The sequence below is a fragment of the Molothrus ater genome, chromosome 26 (genome assembly GCF_012460135.2).
Source record: "Molothrus ater isolate BHLD 08-10-18 breed brown headed cowbird chromosome 26, BPBGC_Mater_1.1, whole genome shotgun sequence".
Lineage (NCBI taxonomy): Eukaryota > Metazoa > Chordata > Aves > Passeriformes > Icteridae > Molothrus > Molothrus ater.
The window spans coordinates 1203575-1217639 of NC_050503.2; the positions used below are offsets into that span (position 1 = coordinate 1203575).

Here is a 14065-nt window from a genome sequence, read left to right on the forward strand (position 1 = left end):
AAGCAGTTTGGAAAAGAGGAAGAGAAAACCCCTGCACTTCCCCATGTCCTTCCTTCCCAGCACATGAGCAAAGAGGGAGGTTTAGATTGGATACTGGGAGAAAACTGCTGGCTCTGAGGGTGGGCAGGCCCTGGCACAGGGTGCCCAGAGCAGCTGGGGCTGCCCCTGCATCCCTGGCAGTGCCCAAGGCCAGGCTGGACAGGGCTGGGAGCAGCCTGGGACAGTGGGAGGTGTCCCTGCCATGGCAGGGGTGGCACTGGATGGGCTTGAAGGTCCTTTCCAACACAAACCATTCTGGGATTGTGTCATCTACAGAATGAAGATGTCCCCAAAAAGCCACTGGATGGGCTTTAGGGTCCCTTCCCACCCAAAGCACTCTCTGATTCTTTGATTTTACAATGAAAAGTGATTTATGTATTTTGTAACCTGCTCCCTGAATCGATGCTTTCTACTTTAACCACGTTCAATTTTAGAAACAAAGGGGACTTGGAAATGTGAGGAACCCTTCCCCCCTGCCTGTTCCCTATCTCAGTGGTGGAGCTCCTGGTGCTGCCCCTGAGCCCCCTGGGGAGACACAGCTCCCTGAGCCTGGGCTCAGTGTGGCCACAGAGCCACTGGAATCCCCCAGGGAGGCCAGGGACAGGTTGGGCTCACAGGGAGAGGCAGCCAGAGGCATCTTCCCCACACACATCAAAGGGGAAACCTCCGTGTTCCTCCCCAGGCAGCTTCTTCTCAGCTGGAAACTCTCAGGGCTGCCCTGGCCCCAGGTGTGGGCTGGGCTGGGCTGGGCTGGGTCCCCCCACAAGCCCCGCTGAGCTGCAGCAAGGCTCCCCTGTGCTACCCAAAAACCTCTCTGTGCTCCACTTACACCCTCCTGGGCACAGAGGGAGAGGGAAGATCCTCCCTTGCAGAGGGACAGGGCTTGGAAAGGCTCCTCCCCCTGCACAGGTCTCCAAGGGACACCCAAACGTTGTCCCCAAGAGCACAAGGGGTGCAAGGGGGAGGCAGAGCTCACAGTGAGCCCCAAGCCCTGACCCAGGCCAGGAGGGGCACACGTGTGGCTGCTCCTGTCCCAGCACCACCCTGCTCTGCTCTTCCCCTTTGCCACCACCTCCACAGGGGGGATTTTGTGTTGGGAATTTTCTGTTTCAAACACGATTCCCTTTTCTTACCCCTCCTTTTCCAACCACGAGCAAGCCCTGCCCCAGCCCCGCTGCTTCCACATGTGCTGGAGCATTTTAACCACCCCTGCGTGGGCAAAGATGGGGAGGACTAACCCCAATTCCTGACCTAATGCCATTAGAGCTCTCTAAGCCCTCCAGCAGGGATATTTTCTGCTCTTAATCTCCCCTCCCACCCCTGAGCTGGGAGAGGTGACTGGGTGAATGGTCCCTGTGAGCTCCTCATGCTGCCTGCCTGGAGCTGGGCATGGAGGGGCCACACGAGGCTGCTGGAGCCTGGCAGGATATGGGAGGAGGCCCCTCCAAACCCCACTGCAGCAAAGGGAGCACCCCCAGCTCTCTGGGAGGTGACACAGCCACACTGCACATCACAGTAACCCAGGGGGTCTGGTCTGGTTGGAAGTGACCATGGTGGGATCATCTGGTGCCACCTCCCCACTCAAGCAGGGTCATCCTGAGTCCTTCATAAATCCTCAACAATGAGCATCTCTTCCACCCCTAATTCCCAGCTCCCAGGGGCACACTCAGCCCATCCTGGGGGGGCATCGACCTGGAGGGGACACCCCTGCCTCAGGGTGCTACCATAAAGCAGGGAAACATAACCACAGACATGAAACAGCTGGCACAGCTGGCACTGATGGAACCCTCTGGGTACCACCTCCCTGGAGAACACTTGGGGAGCTGGCAGGCAGCTGCAGGCACTCACCCACGAGTCCAGCTCCCAGGAACGGGGACGAGGAGATGCTGTTGTGGGACGGCAGGTCCCGGTGCTCGCCGTAGTGGGGGCCTTCACCATAGCTCTGCTGGGACAACAGGGGACAGTCACACACAGCAGGGGGATGAAACATGAGGCTGACAGGGCCCAGCCACCCCCAGGAAGGGGCAAAGCCAAAGGCTCCTTGTGAAAAGGCATGGAAAGGATTTTATCCTCGTGCCAAGGGAGAGCTGGGCAGTGCAGAGGCTGTAGGGAGGGAACATGGCAAGAGGGGACATGGAACCACACTTTGCCCCATGCTGGCAGCTCTTTGGCACCCACCAGGTAAGAGCCAGGCAGCCCCTCCCTGAACCAGGGGGGTGAAGGGGAAAAAGGCTGGATAAATAAAAATGTATATTTTTAGATATATTTATATAAATGCATAAATTCTAAATACACAAATGAGAGTTGACAGCACAGCCCCAGCTCTGCTGCTGATGGGAGGGGAGGGAAAGGTGCCATTGCAAAAATGAATCACACAAACCCATTAAAACAAAAATTACACCATTTCCATGAAGTTTGTGGCATTTCTCTCTTCCCATACTCAGACCCCATTCATGAGTGTTGCAGCCTCAACTCCTTCCCTGCAAAACCCTTCCCAAGGTCTCCATCCCCACCAAGGGTGCCATGGCCAGACAACATGGTGGATTGTAGGGGTTCCCTCCTCAGGTTCCCAAAGTCTTGTGGGGTGGATGCTCAGGAAGCTTTGCCATCAGATGAGATCCCTCAACCCACTCAGATCCCTCGACCCACCCATCTGTGTCTCCTTTGGGGACCTGTCCCATCCCCTGGGTCCCCTCTCCCCACACCAGCACTGGGTGCAGGGGGGGAGATGCCTGAGCAGCCACAGGAGCCCATCCTAGTGCAGCTCTGGGAGAGGTTTTTGGAGGAGGAACCTCAAGGGGACCTCAAGGCAGCAAAGCCTGGGGAGATGAGGATGGGAAAAACCCTAGAGAGTTCACAGAACCCATGTCCAAAGTGGGGCAAGAAAAGCTGTTCCAGGGTTAGACCTGGCTCTGAAAGGCCTGGGAAAGACCCCGTCTGTTTTGGTTGGAGTTTGGTGTTTGTGCTTTGTCCTTACCCTTCCTTGGTCAAACGTGGAGCTGTTTTGATCTGCCGTTCCCCAGGAACCTGATCCCGGCCTTTCATCCAAGCCTACGGAAAAACAGGAAGAACAAAGGTTACACTTTGCTTTATCAGCAAAGCCTCAAAGGTGTTCTCGTAAAATTAACTCTTCCTTCTACAAACAAAACAATATTTTCATTAATAAACCACTTCCACTTGGCGTGACCGAGCCTCCCCTCTGCCTCCTCACCTTCCCACTCCCACTGGGAGTTATTCCACAAACTTCAAAGCACATCCCACCACAGCCTGGAAATGGTTCAAAACATGGGACAGTGGGAAGAGGAGAAACAAGAATTTTAACTCCTTTATTGCAGAGAGCACCCACGAAGCTCCTTCCCCCGGAGAGCAGCAGTAAAGGGACTGAACTATAAATCAAAACCACATTGCATCCATCTGGATGCTCCAGCAGGACTTGAATTTTGCCCATGGTGGTACAAGATCATGGGCCAAACTCTATTCAATCTGAGCAGAGTGAAAGAGTGCCCAGAGGTGAAATCCTCAGGTGGGAATTCTGGGGGTCCACCATGACAGAGTCACCTGTCTGGGGGTGCTCTTTCAGCCCCCCAAGGTCCCCCTGAGGAAGTGGGGCCATCAGAGCACAGCCCCAGCCTTCTCAGCTTTAGCCATCCCCAGAGTATCCTCAGCACAAAGGGACCCCAAGCAGCAGAGGAGCAGGCAGAAGGTTTTGCAATGTTCCTGCACAGGCTGCGGTGGGAGCTCGGCTCCTTTCATCCCCTGCCAAGCCCAGGCAGGCGGCACCTCCTGGGCTGCACCCGGGGCAGGCAGAGAACATGGGATGGGCTGGGCTGGGAGGGACCTCAAAGCTCATCCCATGCCAGCCCTGCCATGGCAGGGACACCTTCCACCACCCAGCCTGGCCTTGGGCACTGCCAGGGATGCAGGGGCAGCCCCAGCTGCTCTGGGCACCCTGTGCCAGGGCCTGCCCACCCTGCCAGGGAACAATTCCTGATTGCCAAGATCCCATCCAGCCCTGCCCTCTGGCACTGGGAGCCATTGCCTGGCTCCTGTCCCTGCAGGCCTTGTCCCCAGTCCCTCTGCAGCTCTCCTGGAGCCCCTTCAGTGAGCTGGGAATGTCCACCATGACACAAAATCCTTGGGATGTTGCATCAGCACAGCTCCCACAGTTCCAGCTGATACCACAACCACACGGAAGGAACCTTCTGGAAAACAGCCTCGACCTGACTCAGCTGCAGGCTCTCTGACTGTGCTGCTCCACCTCCTGCTCCAGTGGGTGACATGGGGCTGGGGAGCAGCAGTTGGTGTTCTAAGGGGGCACATCCAGGGATTTGAGAGGGGCTGGGCAGGGTGGGGGCATCCATCATCTTTTGAGGTGCTGCACAAACTCTGCTGGGTTGGACAGAAAAAATCCCAGATCTGCAGAAGGCTGAGAGTGAGGGTGGCACCAGCCATGGACACTCCCAAGCCATGGACACCCCCTGTCCCCAGCAGGGGCACACTGGGGTGACACCAGACCCTCCCAGCAGCAGCACCAGGGCCCTGTGGCTCTCTGGGGACCTGTCCTGTGCTGGTTCTTCCAACGGGGGTGGCACCTCCAGGTGCCCCAGGATGCCCTTTTGGGAGCAGGAGCTGAGTGGCAGCAAGGACAGGGGGGCAGGGGGTCAGGGCTCACTCCCATTTCGCTTGGCAAAGCTGATTATTATGGCAAACATGCCTCAGATTTGTCTCCTCCGCTCCCCTCACTGTTCATTTAACCAGAAACTTCTTTCAAATTACATCCTTCTATTTCTGTGCCTTTGTGTTAATCATTTCCCCAGAGAATTGGTGTTTAATTGCTGTCTAATTTGCATAATTATGCATATTAATCTCCACACCTAATGAATATTCATAATTCTCATTTAGATTTTGTTTTCTAATCAAAAATTTCCAATGTGATTACTGTGCAGAGCAGGGATAAGCCTCTAATAATACCTTGGATACTAGGGAGAATTACTGCCAATTCTCCCACCTCCTACTTCCTAGAATAAACTTTTGCTTTGCTAATGTGTTTTTCCAAAGCAATTCATCTGCAATCCCTGCAAACCCTGGCGAGGCAGGAGGCAGAAATGCTCCTTTGAGTCATTTTGCTGTCACGGGTGATTTTAAAGCTCCCCAAGGGTCGGGGAGAAGACATGAGCAGCATCAGCAGCCTTGGACATGGTTGGAAAAATGGTCCCTTCAGGCTGGAAGGACAAGGACTGCAGCACCACAGTGCCCATGAGGAACCCCAGGAGCCTCAGAGGCAGAGGGGAAGCCAAGGTATGGGGGTCCAGACCCTCACAGCCACCCCTGCCCCATGCAGGATGGGCTTTGGGGATCCTGGGTCACCCTGGATCACCCAGACCCCTCACAGAGCCCTTGGTCCTGCCACCACCCCACAGACAACAGAGCAGCATTCCCAGGCTGGAATATGCCTGGAGAGGATGCTCAGGGGGCTCTGGAGGGAGATAGGGGCCTTGGAAGACCAGGGAAATCTTCCTCAGGATGTGGAGTTTTCCTCCCTTGAATGTCCCTTCAGATATTCTCTGAGTTATGCCAAAACAGTCTGGACACAATCCTGTGCCCTGTGAGATGGGCCCAGAGGAGCCACTGTGGTCCTTCCAACCTGCCCCATTTTGGGATTCTGTGCCAAAATTCCTGAAAAATAAAATTAAATCCTTGCCTGGTCTCCCCAAGGAGGGAAGGAGAGGAGACAGAGTGGCACAGGAGGCAAAGACTGAGGGTGAGGGTCACACATCCCCTCCACAAGGACACAGCCCTGGCACCTGGAGCTGCTGCATCCTGTGGTGCCACCAGCATGGCACAGAGCCTGGAGAGGGGCAAAGCCCTGAGTGCTCCAACAGCAGCTGCAGAGCATGAGCCACTCATCCAGAGCAAGGACAGGTCCCCAGCTCCTCCTTGGCCCCTTTGTCACCCCAAATGGGGTCACAGCAAACCAACCCTTTCTTTCAGGAAGAAATTCTCCCTGGCAGGGTGGGCAGGCCCTGGCACAGGGTGCCCAGAGCAGCTGGGGCTGCCCCTGCATCCCTGGCAGTGCCCAAGGCCAGGCTGGACAGGGCTTGGGGCACCCTGGGACAGTGGGAGGTGTCCCTGCCATGGCAGGGGTGGCACTGGGTGGGATTTAAGGTCTCTCCCAACCAAAAACTGGTCTGGGATTCTACAACCCCCAAGGAAACCCAAAAGGTTTTTTGCACCCTCCAAGGGTAGAAAAGCCTCCAGTTCCTGTGGCTGCCAAGGTGAAATGTGATTCCCCTCTCCCACAAAGCAGCAAGAGCATCCCAAGGTTCTGGAAGCACCTCTGAAGGCGCCCATGCCAGCTCTGTCTGATGTCTCCTGGAAAATAAAGTCTTGCACCTTCCCAAGCTGCAGCTACTGGCTTGAAAAGTGACAGCAAAAAATCTCCTTATTTTCAGCACCTGCAGGTGTTTTAGGAATTCAGGGATTTCTGGGATGAAGCCAGGAAAAAGCAGACTGCCCTCTTTCAACGTCTGGCATCTGTCCTACATTCCCTGCCAGCCCACTCTCCCCTCCCTTCGTATTCCTAAGGATCTACAACTTGGCAGCAAACGCCCCCAGGCAGCCCTGCAAAGCCCAGTGTCTGACCATGGGCAGGTGTGTCTGGAGCAGCTCCCATCAGCAGGGTTTGCTCACTCACAGCACAAAGCCCTGAGCACAGAGTCACCCCAAACACAGCCCCACACCCTGGCTCTGGGAGCGGCCAGGCTGGACATGAAGGGAGGGAGAGGAAGGGGAAAGGGGGGAAGAACACGGCTCAGCAGCCCCAAGGCTCATCCAAGGCCACCCCAGCAGCTGTAGAGGTGACCCAGGTGCCCAGGAAGGGTCAGAGGCACCCTGGGGCACGTGGGTGTTTCCTGCCCAGGAGCTGCCCCAGGTGAGATGGAGATCCCCTGAGAATCTTCTGGGCCCCAACTGCTCCATACTTGTGGACACATCAGCTGCCTTAAAACACCCCAGGGCTGGCAAAAAAACCCATAAATCCAAGTCACCAAAGAGATCAATCATGGCCAAAGGGCCACAGAGATGCTGCAAGGGCTGGAGCCCCTCTGCTCTGGAGCCAGCCTGGCACAGCTGGGGCTGCTCACCTGGACAAGAGAAGGCTCCAGGGACACCCCAGAGCCCCTGGCAGGGCCTGAAGGGGCTCCAGGAGAGCTGCAGAGGGACTGGGGACAAGGCCTGCAGGGACAGGAGCCAGGCAATGGCTCCCAGTGCCAGAGGGCAGGGCTGGATGGGATCTTGGCAATCAGGAATTGTTCCCTGGCAGGGTGGGCAGGCCCTGGCACAGGGTGCCCAGAGCAGCTGGGGCTGCCCCTGCATCCCTGGCAGTGCCCAAGGCCAGGCTGGACAGGGCTGGGAGCAGCCTGGGACAGTGGGAGGTGTCCCTGCCATGGCAGGGGTGGCACTGGATGGGCTTTAAGGTCTTTCCCAAGCCAAACCTTTCTGGGATTTTGTGATTTTGAAAACTCCCATGGCACTGAGCTGAATTCTGTCTGCACAAGGGAGCTCCATCGTGGCAGGGCTCGCTTTTGCCACCCCTCCAGTGCTCTCCCACCCTGAGGTGTGTGAGTTTTGGAGACACCCACGTGCCCGTGCTGCTGGCAGGATCCAAGCTGATTTTAAAATAACCCCATTTCCCAGCTACCCAAGTTAAGGCACACTTTCAATTGAGAAATGACAAAAATAGGAGCTACCTCCTCTCGCCATTAATACAGTTATTAAACTGAGTACAGATTAATTGTGCATTTTAATAACCCTGAGCATGAATATTCATAACACATTTCTTGCTCATGTTCTAATTAAAACATACTAATAGAATAAGATGTAGCTGTCAGACAGTCATTTTTTTTTCCTCACGGTTTTCCTGCCACAGCCAAGTAGAGCTGATAGACAAGAGCTGTCCTAAGCTTCAGCAGGGATAAAAATAATTTAACCACATTTTAGGCTCAGAAAAAGCATCCTTAGTGCAGCAATGAACCCCAGTAGAGGCTGTGGACAAGTGTCCAGTGACACAGAGCCACGACAGCTGCTCCCACCCAGGAGGAACAGAACCACTTTGGACACACAAGTGCAACAAGAAAACACAGGAGAGTGACAGGAAAGGGGACCTGTTTGACCTAAAGGAGAACAGATTTACCTGAGATACTGGGAGGGAATTCTCCCCTGTGAGGGTGGGCAGGCCCTGGCACAGGGTGCCCAGGGCAGCTGGGGCTGCCCCTGCATCCCTGGCAGTGCCCAAGGCCAGGCTGGACAGGGCTGGGAGCAGCCTGGGACAGTGGGAGGTGTCCCTGCCATGGCAGAGGTAGCACAGGATGGGCTCTGGGGTCCCTCCACCCCAAACTATTCCAGGATTCTATGTAAAAGCATTAAAGGAGTCAGGGTTTTGTGATTCATCCCACACCCTTCCAGCTCAGTTCCCAGCCTGTGCTTTCCAGCTGCCCTGGAGAGGCTGCCCTGGTTTCCAGAGTCCCCAAACCCACGTGGGCACAGGTGCTGGTCCTTGAGCCCTGAGCTCTGAACCCCAGACTGAGCACAGCACTTGGAGGTGGTGCGGGAGGGAATGTGGCTCTGGAGGCAGCTCTGACCACCTGGACACAGCCAAGGACCCCTCAGCCTTTGTGTGAATGGCACAGGTCAGCAGCTGGACTCAGTGGTCCCTGTGTGCCCCTCCTAGCTCAGGATATTCCAGGAGTCTGTGAAAGGTCTTTTAGAACAAGCTCAGTCCCTAACGATTGCCTTGCTCAAAGCACAGCTCGTGGGGTGTGCAGCCATCCCTCTGCATCCAGAGGACATGCAGGGATGGAGAATGGGATATTGTGCTCCTGAACCCTCTCAGATACCATTTGTAAAGCAAATACAGAGTTTTTGCTCTTAAATCCTGTACCAAGGGATACCCTGAGGAGAACATGCAGTGCTGGAAAGCTGCAGTGCTGCAGGCTCAAATCATGGAATGGTTGGGTGGGAAGGGACCTCAAACCCATCCAGGGCCACCCCTGCCATGGCAGGGACACCTTTCATTGTCCCCAAGCCCCATCCAACCTGTCCTTGAACACTTCCAGGGATGCAGGGGCAGCCCCAGCTGCTCTGGGCACCCTGTGCCAGGGAGGAATTTCTGGGATTTCTGTGACTCAGAATGTCTCAAAGGCACCTTGTTTTTGTGTGTCAGGAGGAGGAGGCAGCGAGGGACCCTCCCAGCAGCCCCAGGGCTGACACTGGGGGACACTGCTGGGGTCTCTGTGCTGCTGGAGCTGTGACTGAGCCAGGCTCAGCCTCTCCCTCCCCCTGGCCTCCACAATCTGCCCTCCCTAATCTGATTCCAGCAAAACCACTGGGCCAGGCTTGCCTATTTATTTTTTGTTTGTTTTGTTTTGTTTTGAAATTCTATTAAAAATATTTAGGCCAAATCCCTCCTGTGGCTAGAGGAGGTTTGGAAGCAGCTGTGGCTGCCATGAAGGTGCATCTTCCATGCTCAGAGAGACCACACAGTGCCCACGGTGGGGATTTGAGGGCCAGGAGGGAAATTCCAGCTCTGCAGCCACAGCAGTGCCCAAGGATTGGAGCAGGACAAGGATGTGGTGGCAGCTGGGAGGAAAAACCCCAGAGCCAGCAGCTTTTGCAGCTCATGGAATACTTAGATCCATGGAGTGGTTTGGGTTGGAAGGAGCCTTAAAGACCACGTAGTTCCAAACAGCCTGGCACAGTTATTTAAGGCAGAGAAGCCCTGCTCCCCACCTGCCTCCCTCGGGGGTGGGACAGCACAAGCCACCACAGGCAGGGCCACCAGTGCCACTGTAATTTGATTTGAAGCAGAGGTGACAGAAGGCTGCTTGATAAACACTTCCAAATTAAGCAGCTTTGTGTGCTAATCGCTCTGGCAATCAGCCCCACAGCAAAATCTCTGCTAAAAGGGATTGGAAATCAATAAAATTAGTTGACTAGTAATTAGCTTTAGTCGCAGGAAAACCAGCAAAGTTGTTTTTCCTGAGGAGAGTTTGCTCCACACCGTGAGGATCAGCCCACCCTGGCACCCCCAGGAAAGGCTCAGAGGTGCTGGCACAGGCCCTGGGGGGGAGAAGGGGGTGCTGGAAGCAGCTCCCAGAATTCCTGTTTATTTACCAGCCCCATCCACCCCCAAATAGGAAAAAACAGCTGTGAGTGGAAGGCAGCCGGGAGCTGTTTACAGGACGTCGATTGTAGAGGGGACCATACAATTTGTTCACTTCCTTTTCCCGGTGCACGACAAAACAATTAAAATAAAAATAAGGGGGGGCTGGATAAAAAAACCCACCCTGAACACCTGGAGGGCAGCACGAGGTCCCTGGCAATGCCACCCTGGAGGGCTCTGCTCATGGGGCAGGGCAGGGGATGTTTTACCCCTTCACTGCTATGAAATGTGAGGTTGGACCAGAGCTGACTGTGGGGACAGTGAGGCTCAGCTGCCCTGGCAGTGCCCAAGGCCAGGCTGGACAGGGCTTGGAGCAGCCTGGGACACTGGAAGGTGTCCCTGCCATGGCAGGGGTGGAATGTGCTGCCACTCCTGACCTGCCCAGGGGCACCAAGTGGCTCAGGTGGCATTTCCCCCATTCCCTCTGGGACAGGGACAGGAGCCCAGCAAGGGCTGGAGCTGGGCCAGGCCTTGGCATGGAGCTCAGGGCAAGGTTCTGCCCCCCTGAGGCTGCTGGGCACTGCCCAGGCTCCCCAGGGAATGGTGCCAAGGCTGCCAGAGCTCCAGGAGCTCCCAGGGCTGCTCAGGGGTTGGGTGCCTGTGCAGGCTGGGGCTGCACTGATCGTCCCTGAGGGTCCTTTCCCCTCAGGATATTCCAGGATTCCATGAACAGATGCTCTGGCCCAGGAGAGCCCAGTGACATCATCCCCCAGAGCAGGCACCCCAGGGGGGACACAGCACCCACATCAAACTCACAGGTCCCTGCACCATTTCTGGGGCAGCTTCTGCCCCTTTACCTTTGTGATGATGAATGAACCCAGAACCCAAAGCCACCACAGCCCCATCCACCCCACACACAGCCCTGATCCAGGGAAGCACCTGCTGCTGCCACCCCCTCCCCAAATGTGCACTCAGGGATAATTTTTGACTTCAAAAAGCTGATGCCACCACTTTGGTGATTGTTAATTCCTCTGCTCAGCATCTCCTGCACTGTATTCCAGTTCAGCAGTTTCTGCACACACAGATGGAGTTTAGGAAATGTTTGGGGCTGGGGAAAAATAGGAGAGAACCAGGGAAGGAGTGGAGGAAACTGATCCATTCCCCAATGGCTTTCCATGAGGGGTAACTATGGGGAGAAACAGAACCTAGACCAAAACCAAACAAAGCCAGAAAGAGGGAAAAGAGTCAAAGAAGCTCTTTAGCATCTCCTGGTCATTTGGAAGATGCTCTGGCATCACTGAACCTACTCTCAAAGGGCAGGGCAGGCTCCATGGCAAACCCTGGGCTGGTTTTGGGGATGCTGGTGTGGCATCCCAGAAACAGAATCCTGGAATGTCCTGAGCCAGAAGGGATCCACAAGGATCACTGAGTCCAACTCCTGTCCCTGCTCAGGACACCCCAACAATCCCACCATGTGCAGAAACAGTAATAATTATACGCAATAATAAATGTACAAACCAGTGCCCAGCACAGGAGTGAGGAAGTTCTGGAAAAATCAACAGAACCCAACCAGCAAATCTGGCCATCCCTCAAACTAGACACAAATCACATTTGCAGATGTATAGGAAGGTCCCCACTGCATTTTTTACAGAGTGGTTTTATGGTAATCAAAATAAAAGCTTGCCTTTATTTTAAGCCATCATTAAGGAAATTAATGACTTGGGCCAGCCCAAGTCTCATCAAGGCCTTGCAAAACAACTGCACAGGGTGCCCATGGTGGCACTGGGTGACAGCCACCATCCCCTGTGCCCAGAACATGGCCAAAGACCTGACTCAGGGTGCCAAGGTTCACACCAGTAGTGAAGTGTTGGGCTGTGCTCCTCCTGGAGAATGGGTCAGACTGGAAAGGATTTATTAAACTCAAAAAAAGGGGATGGATGGATGGATGGATGGATGGATGGATGGATGGATGGATGGATGGATGGATGGATGGATGGATGGATGGATGGATGGATGGATGGAGGGATGGAAGCAAGCAGCCCTGGGGGAAGGACTTGGGGTGTTGGTGGGTGAGAGGCTCAGGCTGCCCCGGCCATGGGCACTGAGCCAGAAACCCCCCCTGGGCTGGGCTGAGCCCCCAGCGTGGGCAGCAGGGGAGGGGGGGATTCTGCCCCTGTGCCCCTGTGCTCAGGTGAGACCCCACCTGCAGAGCTGCCCCAGCCCTGGGCACCAGCAGCAGGAGGACGTGGAGCTGCTGGAGCCAGGCCAGAGGAGGCACGGAGATGCTGCAAGGGCTGGAGCCCCTCTGCTCTGGAGCCAGCCTGGCACAGCTGGGGGTGCTCACCTGGACAAGAGAAGGCTCCAGGGACACCCCAGAGCCCCTGGCAGGGCCTGAAGGGGCTCCAGGAGAGCTGCAGAGGGACTGGGGACAAGGCCTGCAGGGACAGGAGCCAGGCAATGGCTCCCAGTGCCAGAGGGCAGGGCTGGATGGGATCTTGGCAATCAGGAATTGTTCCCTGGCAGGGTGGGCAGGCCCTGGCACAGGGTGCCCAGAGCAGCTGGGGCTGCCCCTGCATCCCTGGCAGTGCCCAAGGCCAGGCTGGACAGGGCTGGGAGCAGCCTGGGATGGTGGAAGATGTCCCTCCATGGCAGGGGTGGGATGAGATGGGCTTTGAGGTCCCTTCCAGCCCAAGCCATTCTGGGATTTTTTGATAAAAATTCAGTAAAAGAAGTGAAGGCAGAGAGGCTTTTGGGCCTCCCAAATGCAGGGAAGATCCTGCTCCCTCCAGCAGGAAAGCCCCAAGTGCAGCAGCCAGTCTCTCTCCCAGCCTCTGGGAGAGCCAGCAAGATGCCACACGGAGAAGGAAAACAAACCTGTGACGACAACCAGAGGGAAGAAAATAAACTTTAAAGCTCAAAACACTTCCCCCAGCTGTAAAAACAAAGGCCAGCAGTGACCAAACACGAGCACAAAGGAGAGGCAGGAGAAGGGGATGGAGGATAACACAGTCAGGGCTTTTTAAAGGTCACCAGCCTGCAGGACGAACCCACCGTGTCCCTTGTCCCCAGCCTCTTCAGGACAAACCTATCCCTGTCCCTCAGCCCCAGCCTCCATCCAAGCCTGACAGCCCTGCAAGAAGCAGGATGTCATCGAGGGTCCAAGGGACAATAGTGCAGGGAAACAGACCAAGAATAACACTGGGCTGAGTCAGACCCACAACAGGTGTCAGAGGAGTCGCTGTTCCTCACTGTCCTGGGATCAGTTCTGCTCTGGAGGGGCAGCTCTGCTCCCCCTGTGCAACGGACACAGAGACCCAGGGGGAGGTGACAGTGGGGACCCACAGCCAGCCTGGCCAGCCACTGTGACAGGGTGGGTGACAGGGACCATGGAGGCTGGGAGGGCACAAGGGGATGTCCCCAAGCTCTGGAAGTAGCTTGGGATAAACCCAGCCCTGCAGAACAACAAGGAGGTGGCCAGACCCAAAGCTGTGGTACCCCCTTTACAGGAAGGTGCACACAGCACCATGTTTGTCATTACAGAATCACAGAGGAGAGGTTTGGGATGGAAGGGATGCTGAAGCCCATCCAGTGCCACCCCTGCCATGGCAGGGACACCTCCCACTGTCCCAGGCTGCTCCCAGCCCTGTCCAGCCTGGCCTTGGGCACTGCCAGGGATGCAGGGGCAGCCCCAGCTGCTCTGGGCACCCTGTGCCAGGGCCTGCCCACCCTCACAGGGAACAATTCCTGATTGCCAAGATCCCATCCAGCCCTGCCCTCTGGCACTGGGAGCCATTGCCTGGCTCCTGTCCCTGCAGGCCTTGTCCCCAGTCCCTCTGCAGCTCTCCTGGAGCCCCTTCAGGCCCTGCC

At 55.8% G+C, this 14065-nt stretch overlaps 1 protein-coding gene across 9 annotated transcripts in view; it reads right to left on the reverse strand.

The window, feature by feature from the left end:
- Positions 1-14065, reverse strand: part of TCF3 (transcription factor 3) — an 85108-nt gene that overhangs the window by 38591 nt on the left and 32452 nt on the right. For 6 of the 9 annotated variants that reach the window (XM_036399321.2, XM_036399320.2, XM_036399319.2 and 3 more), the window contains exons 4-5: positions 3017-3090; positions 1888-1984 (exon numbers count right to left, since the gene is read on the reverse strand). In XM_036399321.2, coding sequence (XP_036255214.1) covers positions 1888-1984; positions 3017-3090 — 171 coding nt within the window. The remainder of the gene's footprint in view (positions 1-1887; positions 1985-3016; positions 3091-14065) is intronic. The other 3 variants (XM_036399323.2, XM_036399322.2, XM_036399318.2) reach the window with 1 other exon arrangement.